The following is a 21,537-nucleotide window of genomic DNA, read 5'->3' as shown; positions in this document are numbered from 1 at the left end:
TTTATAAAGAAATCTGTGTGCTCTACTCCCACTAGTTCTCAGTGGAGCACAATACATGTATTCTTTTAAATGCAGTCATATTTAGTGGTCTTTCAATATTTAATGATATTGAATATCTATTCAAACATCTATTTACTGCTTCAACTCAAAAAAATATTAAAGCAGCTTATAATCAAACTCAAACAAATTGAAACAAGATTAAACTATATAATAAAATGCAGAAATGTATAGTATCAAATAAACTATAAATAAATGGCAACTAGCATTTCGGTTTATTTTTCTTATTGGCATTGTTTTGACTCAGAAATGAAGCCTTTTTGCTATAGCTATAAGCAAGCTGCTATTTTCTTTGATCGGCCGTTTTAAGCCATGGCTTTAACTGTAAGTAATTGGGTTCATTCAACACATTCTATAAAAAGTAATTGTTTACAGATTGCCATAGTTTAAGTCAAATAGATAGTACTGAACAGAATAAATGTCATTTTTATAGCTTTTAAGTTTTGTTTGTTTGTTGTTTCCTTGGTAATCTAAACGGTGTAATTTTTTTGCGTGTGGTTTTCTTCTGTCCCTGCAGAGGACTTTGGCATTCAGCATAGACTGTGGGTGTATTCAGGACGCAGAGGGGTCCATTGCTGGGTGTGTGACGAGTCTGTCAGGAAGTGGTCTTCGACTCTCCGCTCTGCCGCAGTGGAATATCTCTCCCTAGTCAAGGTGTGTTCCTGTAGCCAGAGGGGAACAGAGCGTGGCCGCACTTTGTAATGAGATTTGTAGTGGGCAGGACCAGGAAAGAATTCTCCAAAATAACCACACAGTTGTTGCAACTCAAAAAAAATCAGTTTCCATGCTCTGAAGTGGCAGGCTTTAATAGCTGCGGTTTTGATTTTCCAGCTGGCACCAATTTTTGTCAGAGCAACTAGTGTGGATGCTGGGAGTTGCAGAACAGCAGCTTGGGTGCTATCCCTTGGACTCAAGTTACCTATCTGTCATTTACCCAGGGAAATAAGTAGACCTTCACATCAAAAGGGTGAGGAAATTAACCCCGCATGAGTACAGTCCTGGCAATAGGCTGTTACATCAGAGCCTGCATCTGGAAAGAGAAAGGAAGTACTATTGATTTACTAAAAGGGATGTGATGGCTCAGTGGCTAAGACGCTGAGCTTATCAATCAGAAAGGTTGGTGGTTCGAATCCCTAACTCCGTGTAACGGAGTGAGCTCCCATGACTTGTTCCAGTTTCTGCCAATCTAGCAGTTCAAATGCATGTAAAAATGCAAGTAGAAAAAAAAGGGACCATCTTTGGTGGGAAGGTAACAGCGCTCTGTGCACCTTCGGCGTTTAGTCATGCCAGCCACATGACCACGGAGACATCTTCGGACAGCGCTGGCTCTTGGGCTTTGAAACAGAGATGAGCACTGCCCCTTGAGTCAGCAATGACTAGCACGTATGTGCGAGGGGAACCTTTACCTTTACCTATTGATTTATTTACATTATATTTAATCCATTCTTCAACCACAAAGATTCCTGGAACGGTTTGTGGATCCATAAAAATCTATGCACTTCCCTTCCTCTTTCAAACTGAAAAGAAAGCACACAAAATGAGAAAATGGGAGAGGGAAGCAAAAAACCCAAGAAAACGAGAAGTAAATTCTTAGTATGATGACATTCACAATATAATTATCTACTGTAATATAGGCATGCATTGTCGCCATTTTTAACCCCGGCTCCTCGAAATGAAAATCATTTAAGGAAGTGTTTTCTGCCCCTTTAATTGTTTAATGGGAAAGCAGAGAATCGGTAAACAGGGATTTCTGTGTTTTTTGGAAATCCTAGGCAATTTTTTAAAAAAAAAGTCAATTAAAAATGTGTGAACCTGAAAGAGGAGTAATGTGATTGTAAAATAGCTGCCAGTGTGAGTGCAGTTCTGCAAATCAGATGCTTGCCTATACAGCCACTACATGAGCCTGTCCTTTGTCCTTTTGTGAGACGTAGAGAAACCGTATGCAATAAGCTAGGCCAGTGTGCTTAGTTAGCTTTGTCTTAGCACAACATGAATCTACTCAATTGTTTTTCCCACTGGTATAGTTTTATACAGTGCAGTATGTGACACACACACCCAATTTATTCAATAAATCGGGGCTTAGCACAAAGTATGAATAGGTTCAATGTGTTCTCCATGTTCAGAAATCAATATAGTTCTCTTCTGCTCTCTCTCACTCCCTACATATGTTGTTTAGTCTTCTCAGCGCAAAATGTTGTTAGCTTAGCTCTTAGTGCTTTTTTTTGTTGTTAGTTGCGAAGTCGTGTCTGACCCATCGTGACCCCATGGACAACGTTCCTCCAGACCTCCCTGTCCTCTACCATCCTTAGGAGTTCATTTAAGCTCACGCCTATTGCTTCAGTGACTCCATCCAGCCAAATCATTCTCTGTCTTCCTCTTCTTCCTCCTCTTCTTTTTTGCTCTCAATCTTTCCCAGCATTAGGGTCTTCTCCAGTGAGCTCTTAGTGGTAACCTTTTACATTAAAGCCAGTTATATGCCTTATCAGGTTGCTTAGATGCCCAGGAAGATATTTTTAGTATTTTTAATAATGGGGTGGAGGAGGGCATCTTCAGCACTTGTACAAATCAGAAAAGATACACTTTTAAATATTCTGTCTTCCTTATCCCCGTTAAAGCTACAGAACTCCAGCTGATGCTTTCAGTACTGTTTCCCCCAGCAAATAATTAAATGCATTGATCTTTGTTAATCTTGTGCTTTGGGCTGCCGTTTCTTGATTTTCCTACAGAAAAACAATGCGAATCAGTTCTGTATGTTCTCATTCTCCAGGAATTAATTTTCAATCTAAGGAAACGCTTTGCTCACTAGCTGAAGTTTACCTTGAGCTTTTCTTTCAGGGTTTTTTTTTTAAAAAACGTTGATACTGATGCTGAACTAAATGGTGCCATGAAATGTTGAAAAAAGAGACAAGTGAGACATAAAATTCAGCACAATATCCCAATTCTGTAACTATGTGTAGCCATAAGTGCCATTGAGATTTTCATGTCCAAAGGGGAGAGAAAGCAGGCATAAACAGACTCTAACCTTGCTTTTCCTTGAACATTTCTAGGGAGGTGAAGGAACCATCAAGAAAGTAACCCTCTCAGATACCCACATTCATCCTTTTATCAGGTTAGTTGATATAACTCTTGGGTTTCCAGTAATGTTTGCAGGTGCCATGAAGTAGAACCTGGTACCTTCTGGTTTACAATTAAAATCTACCTTAACGATTAGATTTGGGAGCCTTCCAAAAATGGTTGAATTGCAATTTCCCTTGTTTTGGGCAATGATATCTATTACTGTTCAACAATAGTGGGAGGCCACTCCAAGCTGAAACAGTTTTTGAACTGAACTGAGAATCGTAGGGTTTAAGGAAGCGTGACCCGTCAAAACCGCGCTCGACTAAGCCGCGCCCGATTAAACCGCGTCGCTGACGTCATCAACAGGACAACAACAGCCAGCGCGGAGAAAGAAGGGCGCTTTAAATAGCGCTTTGAAAGCAAGCCGATTCAACTTAAGGTAAGGGTTAGGTTTAGGGTTAGGGTTAGGTTAAGGGTTAGGGTTAGGGTTAGGTTAAGGGTTAGGGTTAGGTTAAGGGTTAGGGTTAGGTTAAGGGTTAGGATTAGGTTTAGGGTTACGTTAAGGGTTAGGTTTAGGGTTAGTTTAGGGTTAGGTTTAGGATTAGGTTTAGGTTTAGGGGTTAATTTTAGGTTTAGCGTTTACAGCCTGCTTCTGTCTCCGCGCTGTTGTCGCCCTGTTGATGACGTCAGCTACGCGGTTTTGTCGAGCGCGGTTTAGTCGAACGCGGTTTTGTGGTGGAACCTAAGGAAGTGTGGTCTAAGCAAGAGCTTAGCATTATTTCGACTCGAGTTGCATCAAATCAAATTAAATACATACAAATAAATGGAGCACTCTGCCTTGTGGCGGTATGAATCAGGATAGATGCAATTCTTGAGAGGAGACTACCTACTGCTGCAGTCTGTTTCCAACTGAGCTTCCGCTTTCTAGAAGAATCATTGACAAAACCTATTTAGAATCTGAAGCTTTTAACCACAGGTAAGCTTATTGGCTATTGCTAAGGGTGACTTACTTATACTTAATGCTATCCTGATGATAGCTCTGGTTTGAATGACTAGGTGGATAAAGGTCTCTAGGCAGTGATACTAATGAGCTGGTTAAAATCTTTCCTCTAATTCACCCAATGCTGACATGAAGAAACTAGCTTAGAGATAGAAACCTTTAGATGTATCATATTTTTCAGAGTATAAGACACACCTGTTTCATCCAAAAAGAGGTTGAAAATCTGGGTGCATTTTATACATCAAATACAGCATTTTTTGCCTCCCAAAGCCCCGCCCCCTTCACCAAATGGCTGTGCATGGAGGCTTTCAGAGAGCTCCTGGGGGCTGGGGAGCGCAGAAATAAGCAAAAAACGGGCCGTTTTTTGCCAGCCCCCAGTAGCACTCTATAAGCCTCCATAAGGCTATGCATGTAATTTTTTGGCGAAAAACGGGCCGTTTTTGCTCGGTTTTGCCCCTCCCCCAGGAGTACTCTGCAAGCCCCCCCCCAAGGGTATTTATGCCTTTAAAAAAAAAACTGGCACATTTTCGCAAGGTTTGCAGAGTGCAAAAACTTTTTTTTTCCTTTTGGAAAGCTCTTGAACTGATTGATGAGAATTACATTGATCAAGTTCTGTGCCAGCAGAAACAAAGTGATAGGTGCTGCAGATTGTCAGCGATTTCCTTCTCCAGCACATGGATAAATACACCTGGAAATATCTACCTACCTACCTACTCTCTATCTCTCCCCATACCTACCTACTGTATTTCTCCCTCTCTCTCTCTCTCCCTACCTACCTACTGTATTTCTCTCTTTCTCTCCCTCTACCTACCTACCTACCTACTTTTTTAAAAAAATTGCCTCTTCAAAACCTTGGTGCGTCTTATACTCCGACAAATACGGTATATTGATATACATACTATTTGGCACTTTTTACATTACAGTATTTTATTGCATATGCACACAGTTCCCAAAACAAGTGCTTAGCATATTGGGAAAATCAGTAGGGCAAAATCTTCCTCTTTCCATACCTTTTTGTTCTTGTACTTAAAAGTGATGTTGATGTAGAATTAGGACTTGCTATTTTGCACACTACTATAAAGGGACAGGTGGCTCAGTACCTAAGACACTGAGCTTATCAACCTCAGAAAGGTCGGCGGTTCGAATCCCTAGCACTGCGTAACTGAGTGAGCTCCCGTTACTTGTCCCGGTTTCTGCCAGCCGAGCAATTTGAAAGCATGTAAAAATGCAAGTAGAAAAATAGGAACCGGGGGGGGGGGGTAAGCCGCAGGAACCGGGGGGAGGCAAAGGTGATGGCGTTGCTTAGTGCCTTCTGGATACCATTAGGTTGGTGAGCGGTGCTCTGCCTGGCTGGAGGTGGGGGGGGGGGTTGTCCAGGGGGCTTATTTGCAGGAGAGGGCTTATATTTGAACCACCTTTTTGGTGGGAAGGTAACAGGGTTCCATGAATCTTTGGCATTTAGTCATGCCGGCCACAAGACTAGAGAGACATCTTTGGACAGCATGGGCTCTTCAGCTTTGAAAGGGAGATGAGCACCACCCCCTAGAGTCGGGAACGACTAGCACATATGTGTGAAGGGAACCTTTACCTTATAAATGCTATAAGGCAGTGGTGTCAAACTCATTTAGGGCTGCATCAGGGTTGTGTTTGACCTCAGGGGGCCAGGATGGATGTGGCCAAGGTGGGCATGGCCAGCTCAATGTCACACATGTGATCAAATGCCACTTTTGCTAGTAGTTTGTGAGGGACGCAAAGGGCCATCCCAGGCTCCATTTTCGGCAGCAATGGCCTCTGAAAACAGAGCCAGGGCTGCAGGAGGCCATTGCAGCTGAAAACAGAGCCCATGAGGGGCCCCTGCCGCCCTCCCAAACTCTGTTTTTTATGGGAGAGGCATCACAGGCCGGTCCTTCGCTGTTTCCAGAGCAGCCCCCAGGCCAGATACTAAGCACCTGCAGCCTTCAGGCCTTGGGTTTGGCACCCCTGCTATAAGGCCTCCAGGTTCAAGCAGGAGTAAACTAAATGATGAGACGATTTCAGCAGAAGTTGTCTTGTTTTTCTCTGGATGAGAAAATTGCATTTGCCTGACCTTCTGTCTCTTACAAAATCATCTTCTTTTCCAGAGCATCATTGGATATAGTGGCACGTTACTTCAAAGAATATGCCCTCGTTGGTCAGGACATACTTGGAAATAAAGAAAAATGGGAAAAAGTGTTAGCTTTGGTTCCAGAAAATATCCTTTTGGGACTGTCAAAGATGGAGTTGAGGTTATATAAAAATAGGCAAACAGAAGTTTTGTATGACCATCTGGCCAGAATAGCCATAAATAGTCAAGACAGTGTGTAAAACATAATCCAGATAGCTACAGTCTAGCATCTGGATTGTTGCAGTAGCCAGGAAGTAAAATTATTTATAATAGAACGTCATAAATTCCCACTCTCTCAAAAAAAAGCCCCACATCAATACAGAATCCATTAATTAGCCAAGGAATCTTTCAGGCAGAAGCAAGTAAGTTTCTTGGACAACATCTGAATGACAGCTGACATCCATCATTTTATCCTGGTAACTGACCGATTAGAGCAGAGTTTCTCAACCCTGACTATTCTGGAAGCTGAAATCCACACATCTTAAAATTGCCAAGGTTGAGAAACACTGAATTAAAGAGAACTGATTTGGTTTAGTAGTGGGGCCCATGTGACCTACTGTATACCAGGGAGCAGAAGATTGACATGCAATCTTCTTTTTTGAAAGAAGGCAAAGCTATTCCCCTTGGAGGGGGTACAGAAAGTTGTCTATGTCGCTTCAGAGCCTAACCTGGAAAGTCCTTAGCAAATCCGCCACCAGATCAAGATTCTCTTCGTTCGGAATTCCGTAAAAAGCACAATTCAGAGCAGCGCTGGGAAGTTCTGGAAAAAAAGGTAAAATAAATAGTATATGCAAAATTAACACCGGGGATAGAACTTTGCTAATAGGTTAGACTCTTATTTTAAGTTGTAGTGCTGAAAAGGTCAATAACTCAAGGCTGGGGGATGCTTTGCTATTAAACCTTGGTGCCTCTGGATTCTGAGAGCCTGTGAAAATCAATGTGGAAATAAAATGAGAATCATTAAGCCAGAAAGTTGACATATCCAGAATACAACAACACTTTCTATTTTTAGTCTGCTGATTCTCCTTACTGCACTTTCTTCCACCATAAAAGGTTTATTTATAGCTTATTGAAAATTGAGCATCTGAAGAGGGAGCTACAGTTATTCTGAAAGCTTTTTGGCTGCTGAATTACAAAAAAAAGTCCAAATAGCGATTGGAGAAGAGTTATAGTAAGTCAGACAGCATACAAATTCAGTTGATGATAATGTGGAAATACATAAAATTATGATGATGATGATGTGTCAAGAAGTGCTTTGTATGCAAAACACCCTTCAAGATCTCCAAACAGGAAAGAGAAAGATTTGGACGAGTTCTTAGGCAGGAAGCTGGTTTGCCTGGGCAATACAGGTAGTCCTCGATTTATGACCACAATCCAGCCCAGAATTTATGTTGCTAAGTGAGAAATTTGTCAAGTGAGTTTTGCCCCATTTTACAATTTTTCTTGCCACATTTGTTAAATTAGTAACATGGTTGTTAAGTGAATCCGGCTTCCCCGTTGACTTTGCTTGTCATAAGGCTGCAAAAGGTTATCACATGACCCCGGGACACTGCAACTGTCATAAATATGAGCCACTTGCCAAATCTCTGAATTCTGATCGCATGACCATGAAGATGCTGCAAAGGTCATAAGTGTGAAAAATGGTCGTAAGTCACTTTTTTCAGTGCCATTGTAAGGTCGAACAGTTGCTAAATGAACTGTTGTGAGTCAAGGACTACCTGTACTAAGAGACCTGGGCATTGTCTTGACTTAGGCTAGTTTCCTTTGCATTGATCCTTTTCTCTTTCTCATTCTGAAGAAAATGGTACACGCTGAAAGGGAGATTATGCTGCAATACTGTTTTCCCCGCCTGGATATGAACGTTAGCAAAGGCATCAACCATTTGCTGAAGAGCCCTTTCAGCGTTCACCCAAAGACAGGTCAGTCACTCAAACAATACTCCTGCATATTTTCTTTTTGTTGGGAATTCGGCAAGAGCCTGAAATGGCAGAGAATGTTGAAGCTGGAGGTGGAAACACAGGGAATTCATTTCAAGTATGGAGATCACTATTTAATACGCAGCCATTTGTTATCTCTGAGCCTGTCTTACTTTCAGGGTTTTTGGAAGCTAAAATAAGGTAACGCTATATATGCAAAATTGAGAATAGAGAACAGGGAGGATTTAAGCATCATTAGTAGCAACATGCCGCTTTGTCTAACATACCAGTTATTCCTTCTGCTGCTTTTGAAATGTACATTTCCCTGTTAAGTGTTTTCAGTTAGGAGCTGTTGGAAGAAATAATGCTAAAATCAAATATGATTTGATGCCTAAAGGTGTCATTTTGTGGGAAACAAATGGGTCCTGCCTTGAATGCTAAGATAAAATGGTAACTATAGAAATGGGCATGTTGTATCTGTGGAGTTTGTGAGTTTTAATCAGTATAAAGCAATATTTTAGATTGAGAATCCTGTTCGGCATTAAATAAGTCCTATATTAGCATGTCATCTTAGGAAGAACTACTAGGATCCAAGGGCCAAACAACAGATAAGCATTTTTTGGACTCTTCTGTATTTAGAGATTAAATCTTGAAGTTGCTATTTAGAGTTTCCCAAAATACTGTGAGTGATGCTTTAGTGAGTACTTCGAGTATAGGACAATACAGGTAATCCTCGACTTACGACCACAATTGAGCCCAAATTTATATTGCTGGGACATTTGTTAAGTGAGTTTGCCCCATTTTATGACCTTCATTGTTAAGTGAATCATTGCAGTTGTTAAATTACTGTTTCCCCAAAAATAAGATCCAATCAGAAAATAAGTCCTAGCATGATTTTTCAGGATGCTTATAATATAAGCCCTACCCCAAAAATAAGCCCGAGTTAAGATGTCAGCATTTATTATTTCACCTAAAATAAGACCTAACCAGAAAATAAGCCCTAGTGTGTCTTTTGGAGCAAAACTTAATATAAGGTTGGCCTTATTTTCAGGGAAACACAATAGGAACACAATTGTTATGTGAATCTGGCTTCTCCATTGACTTTGCTTGTCAGAAGGTTGCAAAAGATGATCACATGACCCCGGGAAACTGCAATTGTCATAAATATGAGTCAAATGCCAAGGGTCTGGATTTTGATCACATGACCATGGGGCTACTACAATGGTTTTAAGTGAAAAATAGTCATAAGTCACATTTTCAGTGAAATTGTAACTTAAAACAGATACTAATGGACTGTTGTAAGTTGAGACTGTATTAAGACATTTCCAAGGTCTGGAAAAGTTTACATGTAGACATTTAGCCAGTTCATGAAGATTTTCAGAAATGTAGTCCCTTGCTGCATGCTTTTTCTCTTCCCACTAGTAGGCTTTAAACCAGGGGTCCCCAATCCTTGGGCTGCAGCACATTACTGGGCCATGAACCCTTTGGAACTGGGCTGCAGAAGTGGCAGGCGAGAGCATGAAGGTGCATCTCCACTTGTGTGAGCAGCAGGGAAGCCCGTGCGTGCTCCATTTGCATGAGCGGCATACATGCATGCCCACCCATTGCACAAATGGAGTCCTGGGTGTGCTGGCTTGCTCACCGCTCACATGGAACCGTCCCTTCTCTTCCCCCCTACAATGGCCAGTCCGCAAAGCCGGAAACTTTGAGGAACTTTAGGAAGCTGTTGTAATGCTACTTTTGACCTCTTTCAGGACGCATTTCAGTTCCAATTGACCTGAAGAAGTTGGATGACTTTGATCCATTTGCTGTCCCCACTATAAGGTATGAGACGTCTCTTTGGGATTTATGACAAACATGCATCTAGAAAGTAGAGGAACGAGATAGTGCCTAGGTTCACACAATACATTAAGCTATGGTTTCTTTAACTATTGTTTTGTTGCATAATCAACAATTGGTTAAATTAAACAACATAATGCTTACATTCACTCAGTGGCTCAAGCAAAAGAAAATGTATAATTTCACTTAATATGATAGGTGTATCCAATCGGTTTCTTCAAACACAAATCAAGTGTGGATCGATCAATTCCACTGCATAAATTGTCTATTTACTGGATCCAAGCTCAGAGTATAGTGATCATGATCAGTATTGGCTGGCCAAATTCTGTGAGATTTCCAATAATTTTGTTCTATTTCTTAGCCACCTCTGTCATGAGCTGGACATGATTGGGAGAGATAAAGGAAATGGAAAGGAAACTGATGGTCTCCAGGAAAGCTCTCATAAAAGTCGAGGTGAGTGCTATCATAGATCAGGAAAAATCTTCAGCAATTCTGTTGTCATTGGGAATGTGTGTCATCTCCTTGATGCATAAGTAGATCTATGATAGAAGATACCGTGTGTGTGTGTGTGTGTGTGTGTGTGTGTGTGTGTGTGTGTGTGTGATATTTGTGCTGATAAATAAAGGGAGACTAGTATAGATCTATTTCAAGCTATTTAGCTCTCATCAGCTAGATATTGGGTTTCAGTCGTGATGGACTCTTGTGACGAGCCGATTGACAGATAATGGAAGCTGTTAGCGTCCTCCCATAATTGGGGCTTACCAGGGGTTGTGACACTAAATATATACCTTCTTCCCTGGCTTCAGTTGATAAGGAGGAGAACTTGTGGCTTAATGGCTAAGACGTTTGCCTAAGATGTAATATAGCACAGGTTCGAATCCCAGTAAGGGTATGGCTAGCTGATGAGAGCTAAATAGCTTGAAATAGATCTATACTAGTCTTCCTTTATTTATTTATCAGCACAAATAAAAAAACATGTATATATATATATATATATATATATATATATATATATATATATATATATATATATATATATATATATAATTTATTTATTTACAACCCTCGGTATGCCCAAATATGGGAGGAAGATCACTACTTCCATTCTCTGTCCTTCGGCTCGTCACAAGAGACCATCCAGACAGAAACCCAATATTTTTACTGTTGCCTTTGTTACATTTGTGTATTTGTGCTGATAAATAAATAAAGGGAGACTAGTATAGATCTATTTCAAGCTATTTAGCTCTCATCAGCTAGCCATACCCTTACTGGGAATCGAACCTGTGCTGTCTTGCATCTTAGGCAGATGTGTTAACCACTAAGCCACAAAGTTCGACTCCTTATCAGCTGTGCCGGGGTGAAAGGTATCTATTTAGAGTTACTTTATATTTTTATCAGCACAAATACACACACATACACACACACACACACATAATGAATGAATGAATGGTATCAATCATAGATTGAGGAGAAACAGGTTAAAATGCTTTGTTGGTAGCACTAAATTCTTCAATTGTGTATAATTTCTCTTATTTTATACCCCTGTATAAAGTTGTGGCTCAGTGGCTAAGATTCTGAGCCTGTCGATCAGAAAGTTTGGCAGTTCAAATCCCTAGCACTGCGTAACGAAGTGAGTTCCCCGTTACTCGTCCCAGCTTCTGCCAACCTAGTACTTCGAAAGCATGTAAAAAATGCAAGTAGAAAAATAGTGACCACCTTTGGTGAGAAGGGAACAGTGTTCTGTTTGCCTTCAGTGTTTAGTCATGCCGGCCACATGACCACGGAGATGTCTTCAGACAACGTTGGCTCTTTGGCTTTAAAACGGAGATGAGCACCGCCCCCTAGAGTCGGGAACGACTAGCACATATGTGCAAGGGGAACCTTTACCTTTTATTCTACTTATTATAAATGGGAACTACATCTACATGGAGGGAAGTATGCAGTGGAGTACCCCAAGGCTCTGTTTTAGGTCCAGTACTCTTCAACATTTTCATCAATTATTTGGATGAGGGGATAAATAAATGGGGAACTCATCAAATTTGCAGATGACACCAAGCTGGCAGGAATAGCCAACACTCCAGAAGATAGGCTTAAGATACAGAAGGATCTTGGTAAACTTGAACATTGGGCACTATCTAACAAAATAAAATTCAATGGCGAAAAAAGTAAGGTACCTTGCTCAATAGTAGTAACTGTGAGAGGGATCTTGGAATCCTAGTGGACAACCATTTAAATATGAGCCAGCAGGTGCCAAAAAAGCCAACACAGTTCTAGGCTGCATAAACAGAGGGATAGATCACATGAAATGTTAATACCATTTTATAATGCCTTGGTAAGGCTGCACCTGGAATACTGCATTCAGTTTTGGTTGTCACAATGTAAAAAAATTGTGGAGACTCTAGAAAGAGTGCAGAGAAGAGCAACCAAGATGATTAGGGGACTGGAGGCTAAAACATAAAAAGAACAGTTGCTAAAACTGGATATGTCTAGTTTAATGAAAAGAAGGATTAGGGGAGACATGATAGCAGTGTTCTAATATCTCAGGGGTTGCCACATAGAAGAGGGAGTCAAGCTATTGTCCAAAGCACCTGAGGGTAGGACAAGAAGCAATGGGTGGAAACAAATCAAGGAGAGAAGCAACTTAGAACTGAGGAGAAATTTCCTGACAGAACAATTAATCAGTAGAACAACTTGCCTCCAGAAGTTGTGAATTCTCCAACACTGGAAGTTTTTAAGAAGATGTTGGATATCCATTTGACTGAAGTGGTGCAGGGTTTCCTGCCTAGGCAGGGGGTTATACTAGAAGACCTCCAAGGTCCCTTCCAACTCTGTTATTCTAGATTCTATAAAAAAATAATACTAATAAGCAGCATAGCAAGACAGATGGTTAATTGAAATGTAACATCAATTTTCTGAAATGTTTACAAATAGAAAAAATACAACATAATCAGAATTAAATCTGGCATGTCTTGGGGTCAAATCAAGAATGCATAAAGCATTTGACCTGGAAGTGAGGTTAATGTTTTTCATATTGATTGGAACAAATGGGACAGCTGGGAGCCAAATTTAATTTCTTGTATCTGTTTAAATAGCTATGATTTTAAAATTTAAAAATAAAATGAGTCTTTTCTCTTCCCTCCCAATCTTTTTTTTTTAACAGATTATAAGAAAACCAGTCTAGCTCCATATGTGAAAGTCTTTGAACAGTTTTTAGAAGAAATGGAGAAATCTTACAAAGGACAACGTTTGAAAGAGAGTGGTAAGGGCATGCTTCAGAAGGATGCCAACTCCAACTCCCTGTAGTTAATCTCTCTGCAGTTTGGAGGAAGTTGATATAATTTGTTGTATAACATATTAAGTTTCTTCACAGTATGCCTTAATTGTGTTTAAAATTAATTTTCCCTTTTTTTCCCCCTTAAAGACATGCAGATGGATTTCTGAAGTTTTGAAGACACAGTGCATTGCCACAGGGCAGCTTTATGTGGCCAGATAAATTGTATTCAAATACAGTAGAACTCTTGACTGTTTTGCTAGGTTTGTGCACAAATCAGCCATTTACAGACAAGGTCAAAATAGGCTTTTCTTTGCTGAAGAAGAGGCGATAAAAGCGTTAATAGCCATTCAGCCAACAGCTGAGCACCACATAAAATAAATATTTGGTTTTGCATAACATGGGAGTATAATCAGTGGGATACACATTTGAAACAATAGGGGTTTATATTGCAGAACACAGTATGTAACATTTACATTTATGCTTTATGCAACATGACATCATGCAGTTTTGACTGGTGACTATGGTTTTTAAGAATTTTGGGTAATCCTCCACTTACAATGGCAATTGGAACCGGTATTTTTATTGCTAAGTGATGTAGTTACGAAGTGGAAGTGCGTTCGTATTGGTTAGCAACAGCAATCCCTGCATTCCCAGTTACCATTGTTAACTAAATCCCAAGGGCATTAGGTGAGGAAACCTCTTGTCCCCTTCCCACAGCAAAAGTCATTAGAAAGGCCAGAAGGAAGCTGCAAGTCCCAGGCAGATAGGTAAGTGGCTGCTGCTGAGGACGGGAGCAGGAGGTCTGAGTATAGTATATCAGTTGAGGAGGTGCAAAAGAGTGTGTATCTTGTTGGATGTGAGGGAGGCATAGGGAAAATTGGAGAGGATACGCAGATGTGCATAAGCAGCCAGCACAAGCACAGAGGGGCTAAGAGAGTGCACAGGTAGGAGAGCCCCAAAGGTGCTATTTTTTCAGAAGGCGAGTGGACTTTGTTTTTTCTTTTGAAGTTATTTCGCTTTTTATCCAAGAAGCTTCTTCAGCTCTGACAGGATAGTGGGGAAATTATATTCCTTGCAGTGGGGATCCTTCCATTCCCCATTAAACAAGTCCAGTTGCCTCCTGGAAAAAAAGTACATTTTGACAACCATGACCTGAATGACTGAGAATGTCTACAGACAGGTAGGAGAGACTTACCAAAGTGACTTGTGACCTTCCCTGCTGGCTTCCCCATTGACTTTCTGGGGAAGCCAGCAGGGAAGGTTGTAAATGGCTTGCAACTAGTTATAAGTGCAAGCCTCTTGCTAAGTGCCCAAATTGTGGTCACATGACAGTAGGAATCCTGGGATGTGTGGAATTCTGTGTACTGCTCACAACACCATTATAATTTCAAACAAGTCATGAACAAATGATCATTTGCCAAAGATTGCCTGTAGATCTGATTTTTACCATCCAGTACCAAAAAACTAAAGCAGCTCTCTTTTAGATGGATTTTACCTCAGTACTATGTGACTTTAACTTTTTTCTGTATGTCAGGGATTTCTAAAATCAAAATATACAAGAATTGCAAACCATAGCTTTCAGATGATATTATCCTTGTTGAAATTGGTTTAGTGGTCAGAAAATGTTTATATATTACAGAGGGGAAAACCTCTGGAGGTCCACATGCCGATAAACCCTGTCAGTGGCAATCTTTGCTTACAATAAAAAAAAATCTGTCTATAATTTAAAATCAGGGAAAATATAAGAATAAAATGCAGTCATCTAATGTAATAGATCAGGAATGTCAAACTCAAGGCCCATGAGCCAGATGCAGCCCGCATGTGGTCTGATCCGGCCCACAAGGCCCTCCAGGAAAATGTAAAGGGCTGTCCCACATCACTTCAGCCTAGTCTACCCCGCGTCGCTTCGGCTTGGTCTACCCATTGCAAAGAAGAAACATCGGGCCAGCATGGCTTCGGCCCAGTCTACCCAATGTAAAGGAAACATGCCAGCAGTTTGGGAAGTGGTGTCAAGCTGACCGCACCCACCCTGTTGGCCATGCATGCCTGGCCCCCCCAAGGTCAACCACAACCCTGATGTGGTCTTCAATGAAATTGAGTTTGACACCCCTGTAAGAGATAAAAGTCAGGCTTTTCAGCTCCATTTTACTTCCAATAAAGCAGTCTTTCCTAAAGTGGCAGAGATAGCTGTCCTTTAGTTTCTGTAATCTCTTAAGCAGATGAAAATTGGCTTGACACCTCCCGAGTGGTCCCTTCTCCTTAAAAAAGACAATTCTATAAATGTGTAAAAATGGTGTGCCTGTTACATTCTTAATTTCTTTTTCTTTCATTGTAACTCATTTTGTTTGTTCTCTTTTATACTTAAGCACCAAGTCTTTATAATTTATAACAAACGTTTCATTAAAAAAAGGTGACAATTTTGCTTATCCCTTACACACCCATTGGAGTTGCTTCTAGAATATACAACAACCTGAAACAACGTGAAAGGGATTTAACTCCTTCAGTTGACCAAATAATTGCTTTCCTGGTTTCCTTGACTGTGTGTAGTTGGGGGCTTTGGGGCAATTGGTATTCCATACAAGATCTCTATTTTTCTAACACCACTCTGCAAAGCAGTCTTAGCCATTGAAAGGTTCAATATGTCTATGCTGGTTCATGGTTCAGTATGTCACAGAACACACTTTAGGACAGGGGTGTCATACTCAAGGCCCAGGGACCGGATCTGGCCCATGGGGTGCTTAGATCTGGCCTGCGGGACTGCCCTGGAAACAGCAAAGGACTGGCCCACGTTGCCTCTGCCAGCAAAAATGGAGCTTGGGAGAGGGTTGCAGGAGGCCGTTACAGCTGAAAACAGCGCGCAAGGGCTGTGGGTGGCTCTCCTGAGCTTTGTTTTCACTGGCAGAGGGTTGCAGGAAGCATTTGCAGCTGAAAACGGAGCTCGGGAGCCCATTTTCGCTGGCAAAGCGCTCCGACCACCACAGGCACCCCTGATGCGGCCCTTAATGAAATCAAGTTTGACACCCCTGCTTTAGGATATCAGCTAAAACACCTGATTCACCAGTAATCCCAGTGGATAGTTGGTGTGTACAGAAGACCTTAGGACTACCATGAAGAAACACAACTAAGCTTTTGAAGAATTGCATTGTTTTGTGTAATGATTCATGGGGTACTTTTCTCACAAGCAGAGGGTCTTATCAAAAGATCTTAGATACACAAGATTTAATGTTTGGAAGACTTGCCATGCTTTGTTAACTTAAACCTGCATCCGAACATGCAAGTTTGATCCTGGAGCACTGAGGAACTGCCAAAGGGCAGGAAAAGAGCCAATGGGGTTCCCATTGCATTTTCACTAATTTAGAGCACGGAAAATTAAAACACCCTATTCTGGAAGAATGGAAGAGCAGTACATTGTCCATAGATATATAGGATACTCAAGATTATAGAAGCTGCTGTTGACATGCAACATGATTCGCATATCGATTAAGGTTTATGTGAACATAGCAACATGGAAAAGTCTGTGGAGATTATAATGCTCTAGAACAGAAAGAAATCATACCATGCAGCCTATTGAAAAGAACCACTTGCAACTTAAACCTATGCATGTTTACTTATAATTAATTCCCATAGAATTCCAGAGTGCAACAGCATGTATTTTATTACTCTGGTAATGTGCCCTATTAAGTCCAATACAGATATTGATTCAAAGAACCTGCATGTTTTGGAGGGGGGGGGGGAAATGAAGGGCAGGTCAACATTTTTGACTTGCATTAGCTGTTTTTAAATGTCAGAGAAATAAATCAGACATGGGGTAATTGTATTATTCAATAGTACAGTACACATTTACAGTACAGTATACATTTATCGTGTTAACTTGTAAAGCAAAAAAAGGGATCTTCCATCAATACTGCCCCACTTCACTTACATTTTTAAAGTTTTCTCTACTTTGATGCTGGACCCAGAGTTAAAACAGCAAAGAGATGAAGACTTACAATCCTTTTGCCCACTATTTCCTCCATATTATTGTTTGGTCTCAACACAGAATCTTGTTTGTTATAAGCAACTTAGAAGGGTTCCCATCTAGATCTCACACATATCCCCTTAATCCAAGGTTGTGTTTTTAAAAAGACTTTAAAATAGGAAGGGATGAGAAGTTGTGAAATCGAGTGACTGAGGTGGATATCACACAGCTTACAAAAAACTAACACAAACACAATTATGCAATATCTGTAATAGAAACAACCTGCCAACACCACTTCTGTATAGTTCCTCCAGGCCAAACTTCACTTAAGAAGCAGGATCCACTTAGGGAATCTCCCACTTTGATCCCTGAGGCTGGGGAACTGAATCTGGTTGTGTTGTAACCAAGATAAGCTTTCCCGACCTGAAATTGATAGTAACTCCTGAAGACTATTTCAAATGCGGGAAAACTATATTATCCCGCTTTTCCTCCACTTATCTTCACAATTGTAAGATACATAAGGATTTTCTCTGCCAATCCCGCATCTCCTGCTAACAAGGACATCTTTCTGACACCGTAGCCCAGCTCCACCAGCTACAACACCACCAAAGATGTTGAACTACAACTTTTCATAATTCGCAACCGAAACAAGGGCCGGCTTCAATCTTGGAAATTGACTGATGCCATCTAATCGTTATCCGCTCCTGGCGACATCAATTTTCTCCATGATTTATCCTCAACCTGGTCTTTCAAATCTCCCAACAATACACTCATCACCATTGTAACTAATGTTTGGAAATGAACCATCTCATCCTGAGCCATGGTGGCACAGTGGTTAAAGTGCAGTACTGCAGGCTACTTCAGTTGAATGTCAGCTGCCTGCAATTTGGCAATTCAAATCCCACCAGGCTCCATCCTTCCCAGGTGGGTAAAATGAGGACCCAGATTGTTGGGGGCAATAATCTGACTCTGTAAATCACTTAGGGCTGTAAAGCACTGTGAAGCGGTATATAAGTCTAAGTGCTATTGCTGTTACATTGACCCATCCCAGCCGAGGTCAGGCAGAGAAAATACAGGTGAAACTTGAAAGATTAGAATATTGTGCAAAAGTTCATTTATTTCAGTAATGCAACTTAAAAGGTGAAACTAATATATGAGATAACTCATTACATGCAAAGCAAGATAGTTCAAGCCATGATTTGTCATAATTGTGATGATTATGGCGTATAGCTCATGAAAACCCCAAATCTACCATCTCAGAAAATTAGAATATTACATACAATCAATAAAACAAGGATTGTACATAGAACAATATTGAACCTCTGAAAAATATAAGCATGCATATGTACTCAATACTTAGTTTGGACCCCTTTTGCAGCAATTACTGCCTCAATGTGGCGTGGCATGGAAGCTATCAGCCTGTGGCACTGCTGAGATGTTATAGAAGACCAGGAGGCTTCAATAGCGGCCTTCAGCTCTTCTGCATTGTTTGGTCTCATGTCTCTCATCTTTCTCTTGGCAATGCCCCATAGATTCTCTATGGGGTTCAGGTCAGGCAAGTTTGCTGGTCAATCAAGCACAGTAATCCCATGGTCATTGAACCAGGTTTTGGTGCTTTTGGCAGTGTGGGCAGCTGGAAAATGAAGTTAGCATCTGATGAGAGCAACTTTTGCATCTCATTTGAAAACCAAGGACACACAGTATGGAGGAAGAATGGAGAGGTCAATCAAGCACAGTATCCCACAGTCATTGAACCAGGTTTTGGTGCTTTTGGCAAAAGTTGCTCTCATCAGAAAAGAGGACTTTGGACCACTGAGCAACAAGACTTTGGACCATTGTTCTTCATTAAGACCAGGGTCAACGCAGCCGTCTACCAGGAGATTTTGGAGCACTTCATGCTTCCTTCCGCAGACGAGCTTTATGGGGATGCTGACTTCATTTTTCAGCTGCCCGTTTTTCAGCTGCCTGGGGATATTTGGCAGCTTGAAAGTATTCCTTACATTTTGTGGAAAGTACACCCCAAAAGGACAGCACCAGAAACCTCAGAAAACAATGCTATAAAACTCAAGCCAGCCCTTCTCCCTTTACAAAAACCAAGAAGCACCAGCTGAAAGAAAAACTCAGAGCAGCCCTGCTAACAGAGCTAACAATAGAAAAACTTAAGTAGAGCCATTAAGACATGGGTCCTCAAACTGTAGGCCCATGGGCCACATGCAGCCCCCTATTAATCTATTAATCCAGCCTGCACAGGACCATGAGACTGCCCCACCCACATTGCCCCACCCACCCTTCAGCCGAGCGCAGGACTTTGCTTTGCGAGCCCTGTGGGCTGGAACTGAAAGGTAAGGGCAACAATTTTGGCCTGCCGAGATGTTCTGGAGACAGGGGAGGTGAAAAACAAGATGCACAGATGCCCCAGGACACCAAAAAATGGGCGAAACCAGTCCATTTTGGGGCAAAAAATGGCCCGTTTTTTCCTGCAAAATGTTTCTGGAGGAGGGGGGAGATTAAAAACGGGGTGCACAGATGTCCCAGGAGGTGAAAAATGGGCCCATTTTTATCTCCCCCTCCAGAAGATAGAGGTGGGGGGGAAAGACACACACACACACACACACACAAACAGAGACTAAGCTCCTTGGGGCTGAAAAGAATTGCTGCAAAACTGGGTTCCCTGAAGTGGACCACTAGACTCCTAAACAACTGGGGGGGAAAATCTAGTAAAACAAAAAGTCAACCAAAAGAGCAACATGCAAACAAAAGCAACTAAAACACCTGCAGGAGTAAAACAATTAAAGCTTAATTTGTGTGCAGTTTAATGGACTGTTAAATTGATCAGGCCCACCTAGTCACATGCCCACCCAGCGGTCCAGGGCCCCCAACAGTCTGAAGTACCAGGAATTGGTACCCCCATTTAAGAAGTTAAGACCCCTGCATTAAGACAAGGAGAATCAGGCTAAAAATAATTCAACAGGCAAAACCAGAACTCCCTTTTTCCTTCCCCCTGACAAGATTAACCCCCAGAATAGGAAAGACAAAGGTCCTGGGACAGGATTAACCCATTAAGGCAGGAAGAGAGAATCCAGGGCAATCACTTTAACTAGAGGCACACAAATAAAGCCATCAAGCTGCAGGAGCTTCAAATGGGGAATTAAGCATAAAAGGCTCAGAGTCACACCCCAAATCTGCTTGCAAACCAGGAACGCTCAGCTGTGTCACTACTTTTTTTGCCTTCCTGAGTTAAAGGATCCCTTTTCTGGAAGTTGGCTTCCATGTCTATTTCTTCTCAGCATCCGTGATTGCTTCCCTGCTAGGAAACAAACACAGGAAATTTCTTCCAACAATTTATTTTAACTTTTTAAGCAGCTTTTTAACCTGGCTTTCATTGTTTTTCATCTCTGTGCTTATACTTTTGTAAACTCCCTTATCACTTAAATGAGGTGGGTGGTGCAGAAATTGGATATGTAAATAGATACTACAGAATAAAGGAAATATTAAGAACCATCTATTCATAAACAGACTTTACTTTTTGTCTTTACTATTCCTACTGTTGATGACTGATAGGTGTCTATGAAGATTCTCAGTCATCCAGGTCATGGTTGTCCCAAAGGTGCTTTTTCAAGAGGGAACTGGACTTTCTGGGTTTTTTTCCTTTGAAGACGTTTCGCTTCTCATCCAAGAAGCTTCAACCCACCACCCAGTCAAAACCGAAGAAGCTTCTTGGATGAGAAGTGAAACACCTTCAAAGAAGGGTCCAGAAGTATTTCATGAGAAGAGTGAAAGAGTACTCGCAACAAAATACCCTACACCACCAGGCTTGAAATTTTGGCCTTGGACAACCTAGAACTACGCTGCCTACAGTTGGACTTAAAGAGTAGTACACAAAATTGTCCACAACGACCGGGCACACAACAGATACAAACTCAAATGTAAACCTCTCCAAACTTGATTGCAGAAAATACGACTTCAGCAACAGTGGTCAATGCCTGGAATGCACTACCTGACTCTTGTTGTTACAGCTTCAAATCCCCATAACTTTAACCTTAGACTGTCTACTATTGACCTCACCCCATTCCTAAGAGGTCTGTAAGGGGGCGTGCATAAGCGCATCAGCGTGCCTACCGTCCCTGTCCTACTGTCCCCATTTATCCCTATCATTTCATTCATACTCGTTTTTATTCTTTTACCTATTATGTTGTAAATGATTGACAAATCAAATGAATAAAATAAATATTTAAAAACCAGGAAGTCCAGTTGCCTGTTGAAAAAAGCATCTTTGGTATGACTGAGGGGGGG

The 21,537-nt window shown here is 41.2% G+C and overlaps 1 protein-coding gene and 1 long non-coding RNA gene across 2 annotated transcripts in view; one reads left to right on the top strand and one right to left on the bottom strand.

The window, feature by feature from the left end:
- The window catches only part of PRIM1 (DNA primase subunit 1), a 29,775-nt gene extending 15,458 nt beyond the window's left edge, over positions 1–14,317 (top strand). Inside the window, exons 5-13 of the mRNA XM_032210209.1 lie at positions 575–711; positions 3,105–3,166; positions 6,235–6,344; positions 6,953–7,029; positions 8,056–8,176; positions 9,928–9,997; positions 10,374–10,465; positions 13,173–13,271; positions 13,434–14,317. Coding sequence (XP_032066100.1) covers positions 575–711; positions 3,105–3,166; positions 6,235–6,344; positions 6,953–7,029; positions 8,056–8,176; positions 9,928–9,997; positions 10,374–10,465; positions 13,173–13,271; positions 13,434–13,453 — 788 coding nt within the window. The 3' untranslated portion in view covers positions 13,454–14,317. The remainder of the gene's footprint in view (positions 1–574; positions 712–3,104; positions 3,167–6,234; positions 6,345–6,952; positions 7,030–8,055; positions 8,177–9,927; positions 9,998–10,373; positions 10,466–13,172; positions 13,272–13,433) is intronic.
- On the bottom strand, positions 5,841–21,464 carry LOC116503651. Its single transcript, XR_004254723.1, has 3 exons — positions 21,429–21,464; positions 6,926–7,017; positions 5,841–6,295 (listed from the first exon to the last, which is right to left on the bottom strand). It is a non-coding gene; the product is annotated as an uncharacterized LOC116503651 (long non-coding RNA).
- Between the last annotated feature and the right edge of the window lie 73 nt (positions 21,465–21,537).

This window comes from Thamnophis elegans, chromosome 2 (genome assembly GCF_009769535.1).
Source record: "Thamnophis elegans isolate rThaEle1 chromosome 2, rThaEle1.pri, whole genome shotgun sequence".
NCBI lineage: Eukaryota > Metazoa > Chordata > Lepidosauria > Squamata > Colubridae > Thamnophis > Thamnophis elegans.
The sequence above is the reverse complement of the archived record's forward strand: the minus strand, read 5'-3'. Positions and strand labels throughout refer to the sequence as shown.